The following is a 21,882-nucleotide window of genomic DNA, read 5'->3' on the forward strand; positions in this document are numbered from 1 at the left end:
AAAAACAGGATTACTTTCAAAATATTTCTGCTCACTTACAATGCACCTGGTCACCCAAGAGCTCTGATAGAGACATACAAGGAGATTAATGTTGTTTTCATGCCTGCTAACACAATATCCATCCTGCAGCCCATGGGTCAGGAGTAATTTTGACATTTAAGTATTACTATTTAAGAAATACATTTATTAAGGCTATAGCTGCCATAGACAGTGATTCCTCTGATGGATCTGGGCAAAGTAAATCAAGAACTCTCTGTGAGGATTCACCATTCTGGATTCTTCATTAAGAACATCTGTGATTCATGGGAGGAGGTAAAAATATCAACATTCACAGGGTTTGGAAGAAGTGAATTCCAACCTTCATGGATGACTCTCAAGAGTTCAGGATTTGAGCAAAGGAAGTCACTGCAGATGTGGTGGAAGAGCAAGAGAACTAGAATTAGAAGTGGAGCCTGAAGGTGTGAGTGAATTGCTGCAATCGCATGACAAAACTGTATTGGATGAAGAGTTGCTTCTTATGGATGAACAAAGAAAGTGGTTTCTTGAGACGGAATCTACTCCTGGTGAAGATGTTGTGAACACTGCTGAAATGACAACAAAGGATTTAGAATATTCCATAAGCTTAGTTGATAAAGCAGCAGCGGGGTTTGAAAGGATGGACCCCGATTTTGAAATAAGTTCTACTGGGAATAAAATGCTATCAAACAGCATCGCATGCTAGAGAGATATCTTTTGTGAAAGGAAGAGTCAACCAACATGGCAAACTTCATTCTTGTCTTATTTTAAGGCATGCCACAGCCACCTCAACCACCACCCTGATCAGTCAGCAGCCATCAACATGGAGACAAGACCCTCCACCAGCAAAAAGATCACAAATTGCGGAAGGCTCAGATGATCATTAGCATTTTTTAGCAATAAAGTATTTTTTTTTTGAGACAGAGTCTCACTGTGTTGCCCGGGCTAGAGTGCTGTGGTGTCATCCTAGCTCACAGCAACCTCAAACTCCTGGGCTCAAGCAATCCTCCTGCCTCAGCCTCCAAAGTAGCTGGGACTACAGCATGCCCGGCTAATTTTTTCTAGATATTTTTGGTTGTCCAATTAATTTCTTTCTATTTTTGGTAGAGACAGGGTCTCGCTCTTGCTCAGGCTGGTTTCGAACTCCTGAGCTCAAACAATCCGCCTGCCTCGGCCTCCCAGAGAGCTAGGATTACAGGCGTGAGCCACCGCGCCCGGCCATCAATAAAGTATTTTTAATTAAGGTATGTACATTGTTTTAGACATAATGCTATACTTAGTAGGACACAGTATAGGGTAAACATAACTTTTATGTGTACTGGGGAACCAAAAAATTCACATGACTCACTTTATTTTGATATTCACTTTGGTCTGGAACCAAACTTACAATATCTTTGAGGTATGCCTTTTATCTCACACTTAACTGAATTTTCTTATCACTTCTAATCATTTTTCAGGGGATTTTCTTAGGTTTAAACAGTAGATATTAACCATATTAAAATCATCTGGAGAACTTCGATATTTATTGATGCCCGGCTCCCACCCAGTCCAATTAACTTGAACTTGCTGATGGGTCCAGAGTGTACACACACACACACACAAACACAGACACAGACACACAGACACACACACACATTTAACTCCCCAGGATTCTAACAGGCAGCCAAAGTAAACAGTTGAATTACCAAAAAATAAATATAATCTCTTGCCTTTCTAGTGGTCCTTAACTAGAGGTAATTGCCCTGCAGGGCTGTTTGGCAGGGTTTAGAGACATTTTGGTCATCATGATGGTGGGGAGAGTGAGGGGTGCCACTGGCACCCAGTAAGCAGAGGCCAGAGATTCTTCTAAACATCTGGCAACGCATAGCACTGCCCCCACAGCAAAAACAATCCAGCCCAAAACGTCAATAGTGCTGAGGTTGAGAAACTGATTTCTATCTTTTCTTTAATTTTCTTGTCTAATTGCATTGGCTGAAATAGCAAGAACATGGTTAAGTATCAACAATGATAACTTCCAAGAAGATGAAATCGACACAATTTCTTTAGTTTAGTTGCCAATATCAGGAATGAAACAGGATATCATTACAGATTCTGCCAACATCAAAAGGATAATAAAGGAATACTATGAACTACTTCACACACACGTTGGACAACTTAGATAAAATGGACCAATCCTCAAAAAGCACAAGTTACCACAACTCACTTAATATGAAATAGATAACTTGAATCATCCTATAACTATTAAGGAAATTAAATGTACAATTTAAAACTCCCAGAAATCTCCAAGGCCAGATGTTTTCACAGATTTCTACCAAACATTTAACAAAAATTTCACACCGATTCCACAAAATCTCTTCCAGAAAATAGAGGAGGAAAGAACACTTCCCAATTCATTTTATGAAGTTAGTGTTACTCTGATACCAAAACCAGACAAGACAATATAAAAGAAGAAAACTTTAGACCTCATGAATAGAGATGCAAAAGCCCTTAACAGAACATTGGCAAATAGCATTCAGCAACATAAAAAGAATCACGTGCTATGACCAAGTGGAGCTTGCTCCAGGAGTGCAAGGCTAGGTCAATATTCAAAAATCAGTTGATGTAGCCAACACATTAAAAGCTAAAGAAGAAAAATTGCTTAATCATTATCAACTGATGCAGGAAAAAAATGACAAAATTCAACACGCATTCATGATAAAAACTCCCAGAAAACTAGGAATTTGGGAAACTTCTTCAACATAAGAAAGGGCATCTATGAAAAACCTGCAGCTAACGTTATACTTAATGATTGAAGGCTGAGAGCTTTCTCCCTAAGATATGGGACAAAGCAAAGATATCTCCTTTCACCACTCTAATAGTACTGGAAGTTCTGGCCAGTGCAATAGGCAAACAAAGGACATAGAAGACATAAAGATTGGAAAGGAAGAAATGAAGTTGTCCCTATTTGCAGATGGCATGATTATTTACACAGAAAATTTCAAGAAATCTATAAGAAGTGAGTTCAGTATGGTTGCAGGATCCAAAGTCAACACACAAAAATCAATCATATTTCTATATACTAGGAATGAGCATGTCAATGTTGAAATTAAAAACACGGTACCATTTACAACCACTCGAAAAAATACTTAGGGCCAGGCACAGTGGCTCATGCTTATAATCCTAGCACTTCGGGAGGCCAAGGCGGGAGGATCGCTTGAGGCCAGGAGTTGGAGACCAGCATGGGCAATAGCAAGACCCTGTTACTAAAAAAAAAAAAAAAAAATATTAGCCAAACATGGTGTTACACCTGTAGTCCCAACTATGTGGGAGGCTGAGGCAGGGCTATCGCATGAGCCCAGGAGTTTGAGGTTGCTGTGAGCTATGATCATGCCACTGCACTCCAGCCTGGGCTACCGAACGAGATCCTGTCTCAGGAAAATAAAACAACAACAATTTACATGTAAATTTAACAAAACATGTGCAGGATTTATATGCTGAAAACTACAAAATACTGATGATTGAAATCAAAGAAGATCTAAATAAGTAGCGTTAGATATCATGTTTATGGAATGAAAGACTGGACACTACAGATGTTAATTCTCTCCCAAACGGATATACAATGTAATTGCTGTCAAAAATCCCAGGAAGATTTTTTTAGAGATATAGACCAAATTATTTAAAAATGTACATGGAAATGCAGAGGAATTAGAAGAGCTAAAACAATTTTGAAAAAGAAGAGTGGGAGAAATCAGTCTATGCTGCTTCAAGACTTACTATGTAACTACAGTGCAAGACACTGCGGCATTGTGGAGGGATAGACACAGATCAACGGAACAGAACAGAGCACTCATGAACAGACCCACACAAACATGGCCAACCGATCTTTGACAAAGATGTGAAAGCAATTCATTGAAGGGAGAGGGACTTTTCAAGGAATGATGCTGGAGCAACATCCACAGGAAAAAAACTGAAAAAGAACCTCAACCTAAATCTCACATCTTATATAAAAATTAACTCAAAATGAAAATGTATCATGGACCTAAATGTAAAATGTTCAAAACTATAAAACTTTTAGAAAAACACAAAAGAAAATCTTTAGGCAAAGAGGTTTTAGACTTGAGACCAAAAAAGCATGATCTATAAAAGGGAAATTTGACAATTAGATTTTATCAAAATTAAACACTTTTGCTGTGCAAAGACCCTCTTAAGAGAATGAGAAGACAGGGAGAAAATATTTGCAAACCACATAACTGACAAAGGATTGGTATCTAGAATATATAAAGAACTCTCAAAACTCAACAAAGATCTCTTTTTTTTTTTGAGACAGAGTCTCACTCTCTTGCCTGGGCTACAGTGCTGTGGAGTCAGCCTAGCTCACAGCAACCTCAAACTCCTGGGCTCAGGTGATCCTCCTGCCTCAGCCTCCCAGGTAGCTGGGACTACAGGCACGCACCACCATGCCGGGCTAATTTTTTCTATTTTTAGTTGTTTGGCCAATTTCTTTCTATTTTTAGTAGAGACGGGGTCTCACTCTTGCTCAGGCTGGTCTCGAACTCCTGAGCTCAAGCAATCCTCCCGCCTCGGCCTCCTGGAGTGCTAGGATTACAGGCGTGAGACATCGCGCCCAGCCTAAGGTTTCAATTAGAAAATGGTCAAGCAACACGCTCAGACATTTCACCAAAGAGACTATATACATGTGGCAAATAAGCACATGAAAAGATATTCGACATCAGGAAATGTAAATTATAACCACAATGAGATATCATTACACACCTATCAGAATGGCTAAAATAAAAAACAGCCACAACACCAAGCGCTGGTGAGGGTGCAGAGAGACTGAGTCACACACTGCCGGTGGGAATGTGAAAGTGTGCAGCTGAGATAGGGAACTGGCAGACTCTACTCAATAAGGAGTGACAAGACTTGAACCAAAGTGTCTGATAAAGCAAGAGGCGGTCGAGAAGCAGGCCAAAACTAGGTAGAACGAAGATGTCCATGAAAAATAACCTCAGGTTACCCTCACTGCTCATTATACGCTAGTTATAATACATTAGCATAATAAAAGAAACTCCCAACAGCACCATGACAGTTTGCAAATGCCATGGCAACTCCTGGAAGTTACCCCATATGGTTTCAAAGGGGGAGGGACCCTCGGTTCCAGGAACTCCCCCACCCCTTTCCCAGAAATCCTATGATTAATGCTCCCTCTGCTTAACATAAAATTAAATAGAAGGTATAAAATAAGACCGTGGAAACTCACAAAGTGCTACTCTCTGTTGCTCCAAAAGATAGCTGCTGCTCTGTCTACGGGGCATCCACCTTTCTTTTTTCCTTTTCTTACCTCAATAAACTTGCTTTTGCCTTACTCTGTCAGCTCGCTCTTGAATTCTTTCCTGCACGAAGCCAAGGACCCAGTTGGCCTTGAGGCTGGACCCCAGTTTTGGGGTTCACTTTCCTGGATCACAGCCACTCTCGGAAAGAATTTGGCGGTTTCTTTAAAAATGGAACATGTAACTACCACATGACTCAGCAATTGCACTCCTGGGCATTTATCCCAGAGAAATGGTAATTTGTGTTCACTCAAACACCTGTACATAAATGTTCATAGCAGCTTTATTCGTAAAAGTCAAAAACTGGAAATAGCCCAGATGTCCTTCAATAGGTGAATGGTCAACTGCGGTATATCCAAACTACAGAATACCACTTAGCAATAAAAAGGAACAAATATTGATGCAGTTAACGACCTGGATGAATTTCCAAAGAAATATGCTGAACGAGAAAAATCAATCCCATAGGCTACATGCTATATAGTTCCATTTATATAACATTTTCGAAATGGCAAAATTATAAAAATGGAGAACAGATTAGTGGTTGCCAGGTTCTAAGAGGAATGGGGGAAGGGAGGTGGGTATGACTATACGAGGGCAGCACAAGGGGTCCCGGTGGTGATGGGACGTTGTGTATCTTGACTGTACCAATGTCAATGTCGTGGCTGGGTTACTGTACTATAGTTTTGTAAGATGCTACCACTGTGGGAAACTGGACAAAGAGTGTGTGGGGGTCTCTTTGTATTATTCCTTACAACCGCATGTGCACCTACAATTGTCTCAAAACACAACTTTAATTAAAAATATATCGGAGTGAGTTGGCCAGCCTCCCTCTGACATGCTGGACTGGCTGGTCTGATGCCGCCCGTGGTCCTGAGAGCAGGGCACCGGGATGCGGCCTTCCTCACTGCGGCAGAGCCGCCTCTCCAGTCGCGGGCCACAGCCCCCGACCCTGCTCCCTGGGCCCACATTCCCTATTCCCGGGGCTGCCCACCTTCTCCCAGTTTCTCATGCCTGGGGGTCCAGCCCTTTCTACGATTGGGGACCAGCGGTCGGGACAGCTCACGGGACCCGCTGTGGGGACTGCAAGGCCCTCCAGAAGAGGTGTGCGTGGGCGATGCGGCAGCGTCACTGCCGTGCCGAGCCTGGATTGAAATTCAAGGGCTGCTTTCCCACTGACCAGGGAACGGAGGCGAAGCCAGTGATTTTTCTCCCTCCAAACCAAACTACTTCATAACCCAAACCCACACCCTCTCATAGATGACTGAAGAGAAAAACAAAATGTAGTTAACAGAGCTGATCCTTCGTTTGGTTCACTTCTCTTGCTTACGGAGTGGTTTTGTTTATTCCAAGCATTCCAGTAATGCACTAGAATTCACAGGCTGCAGTGTCCCAGGTCAGGAGGTCTCAGGAGATCTTAGTTACCTCCAGGGAAGGACCCGTGGGAACATGTGACCCTGGTTTGTGGGGAACGCGGCGGGTGGTGACTCGGGGAGGGGCCGGCACCTGTGTCTGTAGCCCCGTAGGACTCTCTGGATGCTGACTGCTGCTCTGTCCAGGGCCTGGCTCCTCTGTATCTCCAGCAGAGTGTCCTGGTAACCCTGGGGACGGGAGAGATGCCATCACGGAGCTGCCCAGCCTCCCCCCACCCCCCAGAAGGCAGTTCCTCTCAGACCTCTCCCAGGAGGGCGACTCTCGGATTGACCTGGATGTGGCTCAGAAACAGGAGCTGCGACACCTCCCCCCTCGGATTCAAGAACTTCCCGCATTAGCTCTTTCTACTTGCTAATTCAACCTGGCAATCTTCATGTCTACTCTGAAGAATCTAAGGGGGCACAGTTCTTTGAATTTGTGTTTTATTTCCCAAAATTCATGCAACATTTGCATTCAACTGTATGAGACCTATGGCTGTTTCTATATAAAAATGTTTCCTGCAACTGTGAGTAGGATTCGGGGTGTGAGCCGATGGGCCTTATTCATCCCTGGGTGTCACTGTGCCCGAGGATGTGACGCGAGGGCCTGCCATCTCAGCCCCGGGCAGCCAGGGGCTGTCTCTGCGGAGCACGGAGCAGTGTGGCCCTCGGCAAGTGGGGAGGAGAGGCTGGGAGCTCAGTGGCCCCTCCCGCCTGCACCAGACTCTGTCACACAGCGTCGAGCCTGGGCAACAGAGACAGACCAGACCCAGCTGTGGCCTCAAGGAGCAGCAGGGACAGGAGGAATGGAGGAGTGGCCACTGTCGTTTCCTTCCTTCCCTGAACATCTGCCCAGACTGACCTCCCCTCTGTGACCCTGTGGTCCTTGCTGTCTGTTTTGCCCTTCAGGTAGTGCCCTGGGGTGTCCCCTCTGCAGGTCTCACCTCCCCGATCAAATCGGAAGCCCTCTGCTTCTTTTCCCTGTCTGAGCCTCAGAGCCCCAGTGCCTGCCTGACTAATGCACGGACAGATGGACAGACAGACCAACTGGAGGGCTGGGGCCAGGAGGTCCCTCTGGGGACAGATGAGGGTGGGTGGGCAGTCACCATGGGGAAGAGGAAGGAACAGTGGGTATGGGGCAGGAGGCTCGGGTGAGCTGGCTCGATCTCTTCTTTCTCTTCCTTCTCCCTGCGCTTGCCCACCTAAGGCTTATGAGGATAGGGGACCGGGGGGCTCTCTCCCTGGTGGCTCTTTGACTCAACTGGCAATCCTGGAGGGCCACGAGGCTGCCTGTGCACGGCCTCAAGCTCCCCGTATGTTGTGGGGGAGGCAGGTGGCGGCGATGTTCATACGAGCCTCCCAGGGATGAGTCAGTCAGCTCACAGGCAGTCAACACACTGCACCCTTCCATGGCCGCGCCAGCTCTCGGAGGGCTCTGGAGAGGCTCAAAGCCCCTGCTGCAGGCCGTGGCTGCTGGCATGACAGAGGCCTCTTCTCAGCACACTGGGAGCCCTCTCTGAGCTCCTTGGTGCTCTCGGGCTGTGACTGGGAGGTGCCTCCTCCTTCCCCTCAGGCTTGTCCTAGTGCAGCGGTCCCCAGCCTTTTTGGCACCAGGGACCAGTTTCACGGAAGACAACTTTTCCACAGACCAAGGGCTGGGGCGGGGATGGTTTCAGGATGATTCAAGCGCATTACATTTATTGTGCAGTCCGATCTCTCTGCTAATGACAATCCGTATTTGCAGCCGCTCCCCAGCGCCAGCATCACCGCTCAGCTCCACCTCAGACCATACGGAGCACGCAACCTAGATCCCCGCACGTGCAGTTCACGGCAGGGCTCGGACTCCCACGTGAGTCTGATGCTGCCGCTGATCTGACAGGAGGCGGAGCTCAGGCGGTGATGGCAGCGCCGGGAGCGGCTGTAAATACAGATGAAGCTTCGCTGCTGCTCACCTCCTGCTGTGTGGCCCGGTTCCTAATAGGCCACGGACCAGTAGTGGTCTGAAGCCTGGGGGTTGGGGACTGCGGCCCCACAGGACCCCTCTCTGAGAGGCTTCCTGGACCCCCACAGGCTGGGCCGGCTTCCCTGGTGCTCTCCCCACCTCGAGTATCCCTAGTATGACTTTCTACACCGGGGCCTCCCCAAGGGCAGGGGCCACGTGCAGCGCAGGAGCTGACCAGCCCAGTGTCTCCAGGAGGCCGCCGGCCGGCTGGGTCCTCAGTGTCTCACCTTCAGGAAAATTTTGGTCCTTCCCACTTTCCAGTCTCTGTCTGTGCCCAGCCACATGTCAGCAATGCCTATGGTCATCTGGCGGAACTTGTCTCGCAGCTGCCGAGGACAGACAGGAATGGCTCAGAGCGTGTCCGAGCAGAGACCCCCGAGGCTGAGGTCTGGGGACCAGTGTCTTCCTCCTCCTCCCCCAGGCTCCGCTGCCAGGGGCTGCCCCGGCACAGGCACAACGGGAACCTCAGGTCAAGGAGTGGGCGAGGGGGCACGTGGGGCCATGGGCTCTGCCGGGCCTGGGGCCTTAATGTGGCTATGGACGCTTGGCCCCAGGTCAGGCCAGACTTCAGGTTGGCTGAGGGTTCAGGCAGAAAAGGAAAGACTTCCCGGCCCTAATAGCTCCCTAGCCACACCTCAGCTCCCTGATGTTCTGCCCCATGGGCGACAGCATTTGCTGTAAGACCACAGACGTGCTAGAAGGAACAGCTGCAGCCGCCAGCATCCACCAGACCCCAGGGTGAGCCGGTGTCCCTGCCGTGTCGCTGGGAGAGCAAGAGGGAAGGGTGGAAGGCAGGGAAGGTAAAGAAGGACGGGGATCATCGCAGACGTGGGGGCCTGGGCATTGTGGGGAGCCCCCTTGTACTGGGGCTGGAGGTGGCTGAGGCGGAGGGGGAGGACACGGACAGGACAGCGCGCGCCATCGGGGGACAATCACACACCTGCATCCCCGCGGCGCTGGGCAGCAGCACGCGGAACCTGTGCGAGAAGTCCTCCAACGAGTAGCGGACGGGGAAGCCCGACTTGCGGATCTTCACGGTCTCCATCATGCCTGAGTAGCGCAGCTGCCGCAGGCACAGCTCCCGGTCGAAGAGCTGTGGGCGACGCAGGGTGACCAAGCGCCAGGTGACCTTGCCCTGGCCGCAGCCACCAGAACACGCAATACTTGCACCACTCTCCAGACAAACACAGTGCCGGGAATGCAAGGTTACTTGCATACGCCCCGTTTACAATGTTCCTAAGCACCCCTCACCTGCACAGGGCCGGCGGGGTGCTGCCCCCGGCACGTCCAGCCCATGGCCCTCCCACACGGCGGGGGAATGAAGACATGACTCTGGCACTCGGAGGCGGAAAATATTCTACTCAGCTTCGTCTCTCCCTTCCCCAAGATGGAAGGACACCTGGAGGAGCAGCTGGCCGGGGAACTGAGTCCTGCCCTGCTTGGAGGCAGGTGTGGCCAGCAGAGAGGAACTTGGGCATGATGCTTCCCCCAGGTGTCTGGCTTCCGCGGTGGCTTGGCCTCTAGAGAGCCCCCCTCCACCTGGAGCTAGGGGTCTCTCGGGGCTCGGGGGAACAGCCCTCCAGTTGGGCAAGCGTGGCAGGCACCTGCAAAACTGAGGGCCACGGAGCCCCTGCTCCAGGGCTCCAGGCCGGGCAGCACTAGCCCCGGCTGAGTGGTCAGCTGCTGTGTATTGACTATGTCCTATGGGCCTGGCATTTCTCGCTGAATCTTTACGACGGCTCTGCGTGGTGGAGATGACTGGCTCCAATTTAAAGATGAGCACCTGAGGTGCAGGTTACTCTCCTGGGGGCTGAGCGCGCCTGGCCCTCAGGCCGGCCCCCTTACACACACATGGCAGGGCAGCTGCCCCCGCGAAGCAACATCCGGGCCAGAGCCCTCCACACCTGAGCATCAGCCTTCGGTGGCAGTCCTGCACTGGGCTCCCACAGCGGGCAGGGCAGGCGGGGCGAGCGTTTCTAGGACCACAGTCACTTCTCCCAGAAGTTAAGGAACAAGAGAAGTCTCACATCTGCCTAAGATACAACCTAGATTTCATGGGACAAACCAAATTTCATGTAGTTTTATTCTTTTCAAAAAGGCATTCCATTTAACGTAATGTAATGTATTCCCTTATAAGATGTTTTCGAGCTGTTTGATATCCTTTCAGATGATATCTCCCATTTTGAGGGGCCCCTGTATTGCAGCCTCTGGGTGGGATTCCCAGCCTACAGAGCAGGGACCCCTGGGCAGGCGGGCAGCAGGCTTCCAACCCCTTACCACACATGGGTAAGGCTGGCTCTCTGAGGGCTGTGCCGTGAGGGGCTCAGTGACCAGGAGTGGCGTCAGCCCCTAAAGTCCCAGTACTAGTTTCTGCCACTTGCTGAGTGCGGTTACACACAGAGACGTGCTGCAAACCCCCCGCCAACTCTCGCTGCACCCCTGCAGGCAGGAGCAAGTCTGACTTTACGGAAGAGAAATCTGAGGCTCAGAGAAGCGAAGAGCCTGGCCTGGCACTCGCAGAAGCTGAACGGCAGGACTAAGAAGACTGACCTAGACTGGTCACCTGACTCCAGTGTCCTCATGTGTCAAGTGGGGGCAGCTAACGGCTGAATAGCGGCCAGGCCCTGGCAGAGGGAGCAACTGCGACCCTAGAGGCCATCGGCCTCATCCTCCTCCCTCCCCACCTGTGCCCCCAGCCTTCTCCTGTTACCAGCGGCTTCTTGTACTCGTTGGGTTTGATGCAGCGGATGAAGTAGGGCTGGCAGTTGGTCAGGATTTTCATCAGCTTGTCCAGGGACTGCTTGAATTGGCCTGCCAAGGTGGAGGGCTGCTTGGCTGAGTCTGCAGACTGCGGGCAGAAGCACAGGGCACAAGTGGGGCCTGGGGACCTGCCACCTGGGACATGGCTGACCCACACCACAGCGAGGGCTCCTGCCAAGGTCCACCCATCTACCCATCCAGCTGTCACAAGTTTCCCAAGTGCCTGCAGTGCACAGGCCCCAACTGCAGGCTGGGGACCCGGAGGTGAGTAGAATATCTGCCTGGCCCTGTGGCCCTCAGGGCTGAGAGACGCAGGAGCCCACCTTGAAGAGCTGGCTCCCTGCCTTTGCCTGGCGGATGGTCCCGTGGCCCAGCTTGGTCTCTGCCAACTCCAGATTGAATATCTCCCTCAGGAACTTATTTTTGGAGGAGTAAACCAGGGTGAGGATATCTGTGCTCAGCACATCTCGGTTCTTCTCCAGGAAGCCTGTGGGGACAGCAAGGCCCACCCATCAGCCCAGCTCAGCCAGTACCACCCACCCACTGGGAAGAAGAGGGCAGTGGGGTGGGTACACGGGATGCCCAGAGGAGCCCCAACCCCGCGATGGCCCCACTGAAGTCAACACTCTCTGCCCCTCCACCCAGGCACGGCCCCACCATCTTACCCAGCACCAGGTTGCTTCTACTATCTGAACTCTCAGTCCCCCGTCCCCATCCCTACTCCATCCCCCCATCTAAGCCACCATCATCCTTCTGCTTCTGGGACCTTGGGAGTTCCTGCTAGGGCTGGAGGCCCCTCTGGCCTGAAGGCTGAGCCTCCGGAAGTGGGGGAGGGACAGTGTTATAGGCTGAATTATGTCCCCCTAAAATTCATATGTTGAAGCCCTAACTCCCCATACATCAGAACATGACTATATTTGGAGACAGGGCCTTTCACAAGTTGATTAAGGTAGAAATGAGGCCATTAGGGTGGGCCCTAATCCAGTATGACTAGTGTCATTGTAAGAAGAGATTCGGACACAGACACGCACAGAGGGAAGGCGATGTGAGGACACAGTAGAACAGAGCCCTCAAAAGGGCCCAACCCTGCCCACATCTTGATGTCGGACTCCCAGCCTCCAGAACTGTGAGACAGGAATTTCTGTTGTTTAAGCTGCCCGGCCTGTGGTATTTGTCAGCGCAGGCCTAGCGGACTATGCAGGCATGGCTCCAGGGGGTGAGAGGACCCCACTTCTCCCTTCTAGCTATGGGTAAGCATGGCCTAGCCATGGAGTAAGGACGAGGTCACACTGAGAAGGCGCTGAAGGTGAACTGCTTCCCAGAGCCAGGTTAGTTGGGGCCAGGGCTGCACTTCTTGGTTGTTGAGGGCTGACCCCCAGGGCATGACCTTGACTTTCCTCTTCTACTCTGCCCCATTTAAGTCACCCCACCTTTTAGTGGCACGTTCTGTGCGCACCTGCACAGCCCGGTAACGGTCTGGGGAGGCTGAGCTGGGGTGGGAGAGGGGAAGGGAGCCTGGTTCCCATCTCTGCCTGCAGGTGCCTGTGAGGGGAGCAGCACCCAGGGAGGGAGGGCTGCACCAGGTGCTGGGCGGGGCAGACACTCGTCCGTGACACCCTGCACCTCTGAGATCAGACGGAGCCTCCCGCACCCTGGGGCAGGCAGCTCCTGGGGTGTTCTCAGGGCAGGGGAGGACTGAGGCACCCCTGGGCTTAGTCTCCAGCAGGCAGAGTAAGTGCAGCTGAGGTCATCAGCACAGCCGGGCACCCCAGGTAAGAACCAGAGGCTTAGTTTTAATGGATATTTCCAGCATTTTACAATCAGAAAATCTAGAAAGAAGCTACCTCAATCATAGCATACATGTAAGTTTCATGTCACTTCAAAATATGAAATGCAGCCTTGAATTGCCCAGGGAGGTTGGGGGACGGGCTCAGTGTCTTCTTGTGTCCTGGGACCCTGCAGGCCCCACTGGTTCTGGCCTCTCCCTTTCTGAAGACCCCAAAGCCAGGATCCGGCAGGAACTGTGCATTTCTCCCCCTGACCTCCTGACATCTCGCGTCTTCTACACAAGCGAGCAGTTCCTGCACACAAGGACCATGCCTGGATCCGTGCCTCCAGTTAAACAGACCAAGCGCCTCCTCATTCCTCCGCACGAGCCGCAGAGAGTAGCCCTCCCGCCTCTCGGCTTTCCTGGTCACAGCAGCACACTGGCCACCCTTCTCATTCTTCTAAGCACACCAGTAGGTTGACCACACCAGGCCTTTATTTCTCCAACCAAAATCATTACTGAGCCTCCCTCAACACATCCAAAGCTTAACTCAAAATAAGTCAAAGACCTAAATGTGAACGCTAACATTAAAAAACTCTTAGAGGAAAACACAGGGGGTAAATCTTCATGACCTTGGATTTGACAGTGAACTCTTAGATATGGTATAAGTAACAAAAGGAAAATAGTGAAGTTGGACTTCTTCAAAATGAAGACCTTTTGTACTTCAGAGGACACCACCAAGAAAGTGAAAAGATAATGAACAGGATTAGAACATATTTATAAATCTCTGATAAGGCTCCACAATATATAACCAACTCCTACGGCTCAACAATAAAAAGACAAATAGCCCAACTAAACCGTGGACAAAGGATTTAAATAGATATCCCTTCAAAGAAGATATACAAATGGCCAGGAAGCTCATGACAAGGTGCTGGACATCATAGCCATTGGGGAAATGCAAATCAAAAGCACATTGAGACACCACTTCGAATCCACTAGGATAGCTGTAATTGAAAAGGCAGACGATCACGTGTTGGCGGGGATGTGGAGGAATTGGAACGCTCATACATTGCTGGTGGGAATGTAAAATGGTGCAGCTGCATGGAAAACATTTTGGTGATTACTCAAAAGGTTAAACATAGAGTTACTACCTGACCCAGCAATTCCAGTGCTAGGTGCGTACCCAGGAGAAGTGAAAACATACGTCCACACAAAAACTTGTACATGGATGTTCATAGCACCATTATACATAATAGCCAAAAAGTGGAAACAACCCAAATGTCTATCAACTAATGAAGAGATAAAGTATGGTATATCCATGCTATGGAATATTAATCTGCAATAAAAGGTACTGACACATGCTACTACATGGATGAACCTTGAAAACATTGTGCTAAGTGAAGGAAACCAGTCACGGAAGCCCACATATTGTGTAGTTCCATTTATATGAAACGCCTAGCATAGGCAAATCCACAGAGAGAGGAATTAGTTGTTGCCTAGGGTTGGGGAGAATGGGGAGTGACTGCTGATGGGTATTTTTGGGGAGGTGATGAAAATGTTCTAAAATGGTGGCAATCATGAATACACACTGTGAATATACTAAAAACCATTGAGTTGTACACTTAAAATGGGTGAATAAATATGTGAATTATATATATTCACAATTATATATCAATGAGTATGTGAATCGTATCTCAATAGAGTTATTACCAAATATTAAAAAAAAGTGCCTGGTCTATCCTATTTCCTTTCTCCAGTAAAGGCCACACTACTTATTCTTCTGCCCCATTGCTAGATCTGCAAGACAACCTCGTCCCCTCCGCCTGCTTTCCATGGTCCCCCTGGAATCTGATCCAGATTTGGAAGCTGTGAGAGGGGCCGCACTCGCCTTCTGCCTGGTAGTACACCTCGCCGGCAAAGTGGGCGATGCCGAACCTGGCATCGTGGATGTTCTTGGGCTGCAGGAAGGCCTTGTTGTTGGCGTGGACACGGTTCAGTTTTTGCAGCATGGTGATATCTGTGCCCTGGAAGAACCCAGACACCCTATGGGCTGAGGCCCCAGAGTCCAGCCACGAGAGGTCAGGCTGCCCACCTACACGCATAGGGCTTAAAGCAGCCTGGGCTCAGAGTGACTGAGGGCCTCTGCACGGGCAGGAGACCAACACGCAGGGGTCAGTGACTTATGGCGGTGGGCGAGGGCTGGGCTGGGAGCAGAGGCCACCAGCTGTCCTGCTTCACCCTCCGTACAGCTGTCCAGGTACCCCAGCAATCAGGGAAGCCTTCCTGCGGAAGGTGGGCCTGAGGCAGCCTTGAAGGAAAGGAGGGTCTGGTTAGGCTGGGGCTCTTCTGCTTTCCCTTGGCAGAGCTTCTGGCAACTTCAGGAACAAGTGGGCCACCCAAATGGAGTTTTCCAACCTTGAGGAGGAGACCTACGAGCAGGGGTCTCCATGTTAAGCTCGGCAGCCCAGATGCACACCTGTGGGAAGCGGCTCTCTTCGTCCAGGAGGGAGATGATGCTCACGGGCTGGAGGGCCAGCAGGTCGAGGGTGGGCCGATTGTCAGTGTAGTGGATGTAGTCCCAGGCAATGCCCTCCGAGCGGTACTCCTCCTGCTCCATGGTGAACACGTGCTGCACGAAGAACTGCTGCAGGTGCTCGTTGGCGAAGTTGATGCACAGTTGCTCAAAGCTGTGGAGGCAACGCCACCGCCCAGGGTAGAGCGGGGTCAGCTTGGGCCCCGCTGCAGCATGCTGGGCGGTGGGATCACCAGCCGCCCACGCACGACTGCATGTGATATGCCCAGAGACGCACATCATGCACCGTGCGGGCTCTGTATCACACGGCCACACCTCCCCACACACCCGCCCTCCTCCCCGCCTCTGTTACCCTGTTACCGTCACCTCCCCCACCCCGAGGCAAGCAGACTAAGAGAAACGAGAAGGCTCAGCATATCATCAAGTCCTTGCCTTTGGCTTCTGGTGATCCTGAGGGGAAAATGCAAGCTCCCCACCACACAGCAGAAGCAGTGCGCTCAGCAGAATTGTCACAAAGTAGGTTAAACAAGTACCAAGATAACACCCGGCACAGGGTAAAGGCCCAGCACTCTTGCCTTGAAGTGGCTGGCTCACGTCGGCCCTGACTGCTCTAGTGCTGCTTTGACTGTCCTGTAGCGCCCTTGAGCTAGCTGTCACACTAAAACCTCTGCCTAGTGGAGGATGATACCATTAACACAATGCAGGTTGTGTGGCCGCAAGTGACGATGGCACTGCTCGTGCTTGATTTATTTCACCGTGAACATACAATGACACGACGTAAGAGCTCCGTGTCCCTCACTGGGAAGGGATTTAAGGCAACATCACAGTGCGGATGTGCACTGTGCCCACCAGAAAGCTCCCGCGGAAGGAGTTCCTGTGCTGCCGGGAGCCGCTAATAAACTCACCCAACTCGCCAAGCTGCACCGTCCGCGTCATTCTCAGAGACGGAGTCTCTCAGCTCTATCTCGGTTCGCGGGATGGTTTTTCTGTACTATCCCGGGATTTTCCCAAAACAGATCCCCTGCAGGGTCCTCTGCCAGGCCGGCCTGTCCTGACACCGAGACCATCCTTGTGGGGCCGAGAGCACATGACAGCCCCAGCCGCGTGGGCAAGGTGACCTCGGTGTTGATACAAGCTTCCAGAGACCCAGGATTGACTGCCTGGCCCCTCTGCATGGACCAGACATACTCCCTATCCCCCACTCCCCCACCCTCCAACCTGCTCTCCGTCCTGGCTCCTTGCCTTGGGAAATGGCCCTGCATCCACCACCCCTGGCTCAAGTCAGAGACCAGGGTGTCACGCTTGGCAGCTCTCTGTGCCTCCTCCCCAATTCCCATCTGCTGCTGAAGTCTGGTGCATGCTTTCTCCAACACAGAACCCGGCCTGTTCACTTCTTTCCACCCCCTGCTGCCACCTGAGCGCAGCCTCCTCTGCTCACTGGGCACACTCACGACCTCACAGCTCTGCCCCCTCCAGCCTCGCCCCGCCTGTCACTCTCACGCGGCCACTAGGGGGCGATTTCTGACGTGCAAATCTGGTCACACTCTTCCCTGTTCCAAATCCTCCCGGTTTCCCTTGTCTTCAGGATCCAGACAGTGACCACCGCAGAAGGCCCTGCCCGCCTCTGCAGCCCCACCCTTGCTGCTCTCGACTCCTCACGGCACTCCCAGTGCACCGGCCCCTTCCTCCCTCTGGGTCTGCACGCATGGGTGCCTCCCTCCTTCCCTGTCACCCGGCTAGCTGTGCCCATCTCTGGGGCCGCCCTAGGCAGAGCCTCCTCAGGATGGTCGCCCAGTTAGGCAAGTCCTCATCATACTTCCCACTGTTTGTTCAATGTCTCTTAACCCAAGAAGCGAGGGGATAGGCCAGCTGTGTCCCCCACACCCAGCGTATGGCCTGGAGCCGCTCAGTGAGCACATGCAGAATGCATGACCAAGGGAGGGACGCAGTGCAAGCAGCTCCTCCTTCCCAGGCCCCCAGGCTGCAGCCCCCGCACAAACCTAGCTGGTGGCTACTGATGGCTACTGATGGCCTTCCTTCAGGGAGGGGTCCCTGCATACATGGCCCCATCTTCCAGAACCAACCACTGATCCACCTCCAAAGAGTCCAAATGTGCATGGTCAGCTCACCTGTCCCTCCCAGGGCTCGACACCAATGCCCTGAATCCCACTTGAGTTCCCCATGCCTTAGGCTAAGTTCTGCCGCCCTGCCGCCCCCCACCTGACCACAGCGCGCAGGCCCCTGGGAGGCTGAGGTCCCAACCTGCTTGCACTCGAAATGGCTACGTCTCAACAATCCTGGCTCTCCCAGGAGGGCTTCTAAATCACTCCCAGGCCATACTTCATCTGCAGACAGGTCCTTGAGCCCTGGGATGCCAAGGTCAGGCTGGTCCCCTAGGCTCCTCAGACAGTGCCCAGAGGCTTCTGCTTCTTGGGGACATGGGCCCAGCCTCTGTCCTGCCAAGCCTTTTAAATGAACCAGGCTCAGGTAAGCTGGATTGCATCCAGAACACTGCCTGCCTGCTTGTCCCACAGCCCTCATTTGACACTCCTGATGCACGACGATGCCCGGCCCATTGCCTGGCCTGGTGTGGCTCCTTCACTACCCTTGTCTACCCCATCCCCAGCCTCTACTACGGTCACATCTGGTAGCAATTTTCTGACCTGCCTCCAGGTGACAGCTCTTCAGCATCCAGTCTGGGGTGCTGGACACTGGGTCAGAGAAGTCCTGCCTCGCCTTACCCACCAACTCAAATGTGACGATGATCCACAAACGCCCCAGCTCCCCCACTCCCTGTTATGATAGCCCACCCAAAGTTGCAGCCAAATCGTGGTTACTGATTTCCATTTTCACCCTGACCTCATGTAACAGTTCACTCTGGCTCATGAGGAGAGCAGATGGCTCAAGAGGAGTGACAAGGGGTCTCTCTCAGGGATGACTTTTAGCTCTGTGGCCTTCTCTAGATGTGCTGGGGACACTGTGGATAGGCATGGGCTGCCTCGTGCAGAAAGACCCAGGCCTGCTCACAGCCTCATCCTGGCCTGGGCTGGGGGATCGCCACCCTCTAGCTCACTCAGTTATAGGAGAGCAGGTGGACTGAGACTTTAGATCTTCATACCTATTGTTCTGGAAATTTTCAAAGCCAAATATGTCCAGGAGGCCGATGGCCTTCCGCACATTTTTGGGGTCCTGGGAAAGAGGTGTGAAGATTGCAGTGTTGATCTTCTTGACGATCCACAGGAACAGGTGTCCATAGATGCCCTGGGGAGACATGGGGTGAGGCCCCGGCTTTGAGGCACAGGAGGAGGCTGCCCCTCTCCAAGTTCACCTGGGGACACTGTGTGCAGAACAGACGTCACGGACCTGCTGAGGGATGTTATCCCTATCCTATTTTTTTCTTTTCTTTTTTTTTTTTAAGACAGAGTGTCGCTCTGTTGCCTGGGCTAGAGTGCCATGGAGTCAGCCTAGCTCACAGCAACCTCAAACTCCTGGGCTTAAGCGATCCTTCTGCCTCAGCCTCTCAAGCAGCTGAAACTACAGGCATGCACCACCATGTGAAGCTAATTTTTTCTATATATTTTTAGTTGTACAGCTAATTTCTTTCTGTTTTTAGTAGAGATGGGGTCTGACTCTTGCTGAGGTTGGTCTCAAACTCCAGACCTCAAGCGATCCACCCACCTCAGCCTCCCAGAGTGCTAGAATTACAAGCATAAGCCACCGTACCCAGCCTGTTATCACTACTCTAGAAGCAAGAAACCGAGGCACAAGAGGCTAGGAAGCCCAAGGTCAGTGGGCAAGTGACTAGCAGGGTTGGGACCTGCCCAGAGATCTCTGCTCCTTCCTGCTCTCTGCCAATAGCACAAGGAGCCGGGCCCTGCTCCGGCAGCTCTGTACCTTGGCAAAGGCATCCCTCCGGTCTGCAGCCTGGGCGATGTTCAGGGGCCTGGTGACATACTCCCCACAGATGAGGATGGTGTGCTTGATCAGGCAGTCCCGGAGCGCCTGGTGCTGCACCTGGGAAGGCAGGTGGGGGCTGCGGGGCACCTGTGGAGCAGGTCCTGGCCCAGGACTCCCATCTGCTTCTGCTGTGTCTTGTTCCCTCTCATGTCCAAACACCCTACGCCCAGGCCCTGAGGGTGGACAGTGCCCGAGATCAGGGCCAGGCTGGATCCAGGCAGAACCAGGGCCCTGGGAGCTCTGAGGCACAGAGCATTCGGGAAGGATGTCCCAGCTCGGGGGGCCCAGTGTGCTGGTCTCCTGGGGGCTAGAGAAAGGGTTGGTGCCTTGGAAAGCTAGGATCAGGGAGGCCTGAGGCCCGGCCTCTGGTAGGCCCCAAGCGCAATCACTCCCGCCCGGAGGCTGAAGGCCGAAGGCAGCAAGGGGAGCGTGCATGGCTGGAGCCTGCCCACCACGCGGGGAAGGCGGAGCCGCCAAGCCCAAAGGTTCTAAGTACCCTTGAACCACGTGAAGAATGTTAACAGCAAAATGTGCCTCATGTGATTGCTTTTTCTGTTTTTTGCTTCTGACTCCATTAATTTTCCACCAGAACTGTCCATGGACAAGGTGCAGAGGACACGACCGTGTCGCCAGCACAGATGTCTCTCCCCACACAGCTCCTGCCGCCCTTCCTCCGCGGCGAGGCTCACGTGGTGTGGGTCATGATGGGGAGGGCTGATGGGCCGCAGGCTCCTCGGCACGTCCCACATCCCAGAATAGCACAGCTCCCGGGAGGCCCTGGGCACGAGGCACAGGCAGGGCCATCCTGATGGGTGTTGGGTTACTGGGTGGGGTGGAGGGCAAGGACACCAAGTTAGGGCCACTACCCAGCAGGAGGGGACACAGGGAAAGGAAAAGCCAAACTGGCCTTCTGTTGTCTGTCACTGACCGGCTGGCGCCGCCCTGACGCCCCTCTCAGGGCACAGGGGTTGAGCTTAGAGCCTGGGAGATGGATGGGGCCCGGGATAGGGTTACGACAATCAGGTGTCAGGGGTCTGTCAGCCCAGGCCCCTGGAGACCCTCATAAAAGTGGAGGCTGGTAAACACCACAGCCCTACCTCCAGTAACTTCGTCACAGCTGGAAAGGCGGGTGTCTCCATCACGTCTGAGGAATCCAGGTTCTCGAAGACCACAGCTAGGGAGAGAGGCCGGAACCCTGAATGGGGAAGCAGCCTGGAGCCATGGGACAGAGGCCCCTGAGGCCCGATGAGAACATCCACCCCAGGCTAGCAGTAGCTGGAGGACCTGCGTTTACCAGGCACGCTGGGCACTCTGGCTAGAAGGCGCGTGCTCACCAGAGTGGCCTCCGGCCTGGAGGAGACTCAGGAACGTGGGGCCGAGGAAGGCAGCAGGCATGAGAGAACGCAGACAGTGAGATCCCACGAACACAACAGCTAGAGCAGGCAAAGCTAAACGCTGCCTGGGGACTCCGTAGGTAACAGAAAGGTAAGCAGAAAGCAAGGCAGCAATCTCCGTAACAGGAGGGAGGGTGCTTTACCTCCGGTGGAACGAGCAGTCTTAGCAAGAAAGGGCTGCGGGGGACCCGGGTGTGGGAGGGTCTCTGTTTGGCTTCAGTGGTGGCTACTTGGATGGCTTCATTTATTACAACATACCTTTGTGTTTTTTGCACTTTTTTATCTGTTTACTTTCTTTCACAACTTTTTTAAGTTAAAAAAAAATCAAAAATGCCCCCCTCGAAGCCTGGCAGTCTGTGCCAAGGTGGACTTTGTTGGCTCAAAGAGGAGGAACCGGAAGTCGAGAGACGGGTCAGCAGATACCGCGGTGGCACTGGGCCTGGCTTACAGCGGCCCGTGCTGCTTCCCGTGACTGAATGAATAAACGATGCCCAGCTGTGGCGGCAACGCGACGGAAGGAGGCTGGTGGCTCATCTTCCAGCGCCAGTGCCTCTCGGGTCCCCCGTTTAGACTTCTCCCCCAAGATAGGCCCACATTTCTTCAAACTCCCCTTCACCCTGGGGCCCTGGTCCCTTCAGGCAGAGGCGCCACTGTCTGCCACATCCGTCTGCAGCTGAGGACCTGGGAGAGGCAGCGGCCCACACCCAGGGCAGTCGTCGCCACGCCTGGATTTGT

The 21,882-nt window shown here is 52.3% G+C and overlaps 1 protein-coding gene across 1 annotated transcript in view; it reads right to left on the reverse strand.

Annotated features, from left to right (window-relative positions):
- MYO7B (myosin VIIB) overlaps nt 1-21,882 on the reverse strand; it is a 70,232-nt gene that overhangs the window by 27,478 nt on the left and 20,872 nt on the right. The window contains exons 9-18 of the mRNA XM_012649915.1: nt 20,851-20,927; nt 19,691-19,810; nt 18,915-19,057; nt 15,740-15,950; nt 15,152-15,287; nt 11,819-11,982; nt 11,446-11,583; nt 9,676-9,828; nt 8,963-9,061; nt 6,828-6,922 (exon numbers count right to left, since the gene is read on the reverse strand). Of these exons, the coding sequence (XP_012505369.1) occupies nt 6,828-6,922; nt 8,963-9,061; nt 9,676-9,828; nt 11,446-11,583; nt 11,819-11,982; nt 15,152-15,287; nt 15,740-15,950; nt 18,915-19,057; nt 19,691-19,810; nt 20,851-20,927 (1,336 nt within the window). The remainder of the gene's footprint in view (nt 1-6,827; nt 6,923-8,962; nt 9,062-9,675; nt 9,829-11,445; nt 11,584-11,818; nt 11,983-15,151; nt 15,288-15,739; nt 15,951-18,914; nt 19,058-19,690; nt 19,811-20,850; nt 20,928-21,882) is intronic.

Source organism: Propithecus coquereli, unplaced genomic scaffold, assembly GCF_000956105.1.
Source record: "Propithecus coquereli isolate 6110/MARCELLA unplaced genomic scaffold, Pcoq_1.0 Scaffold307, whole genome shotgun sequence".
Taxonomy (NCBI): Eukaryota; Metazoa; Chordata; class Mammalia; order Primates; family Indriidae; genus Propithecus; species Propithecus coquereli.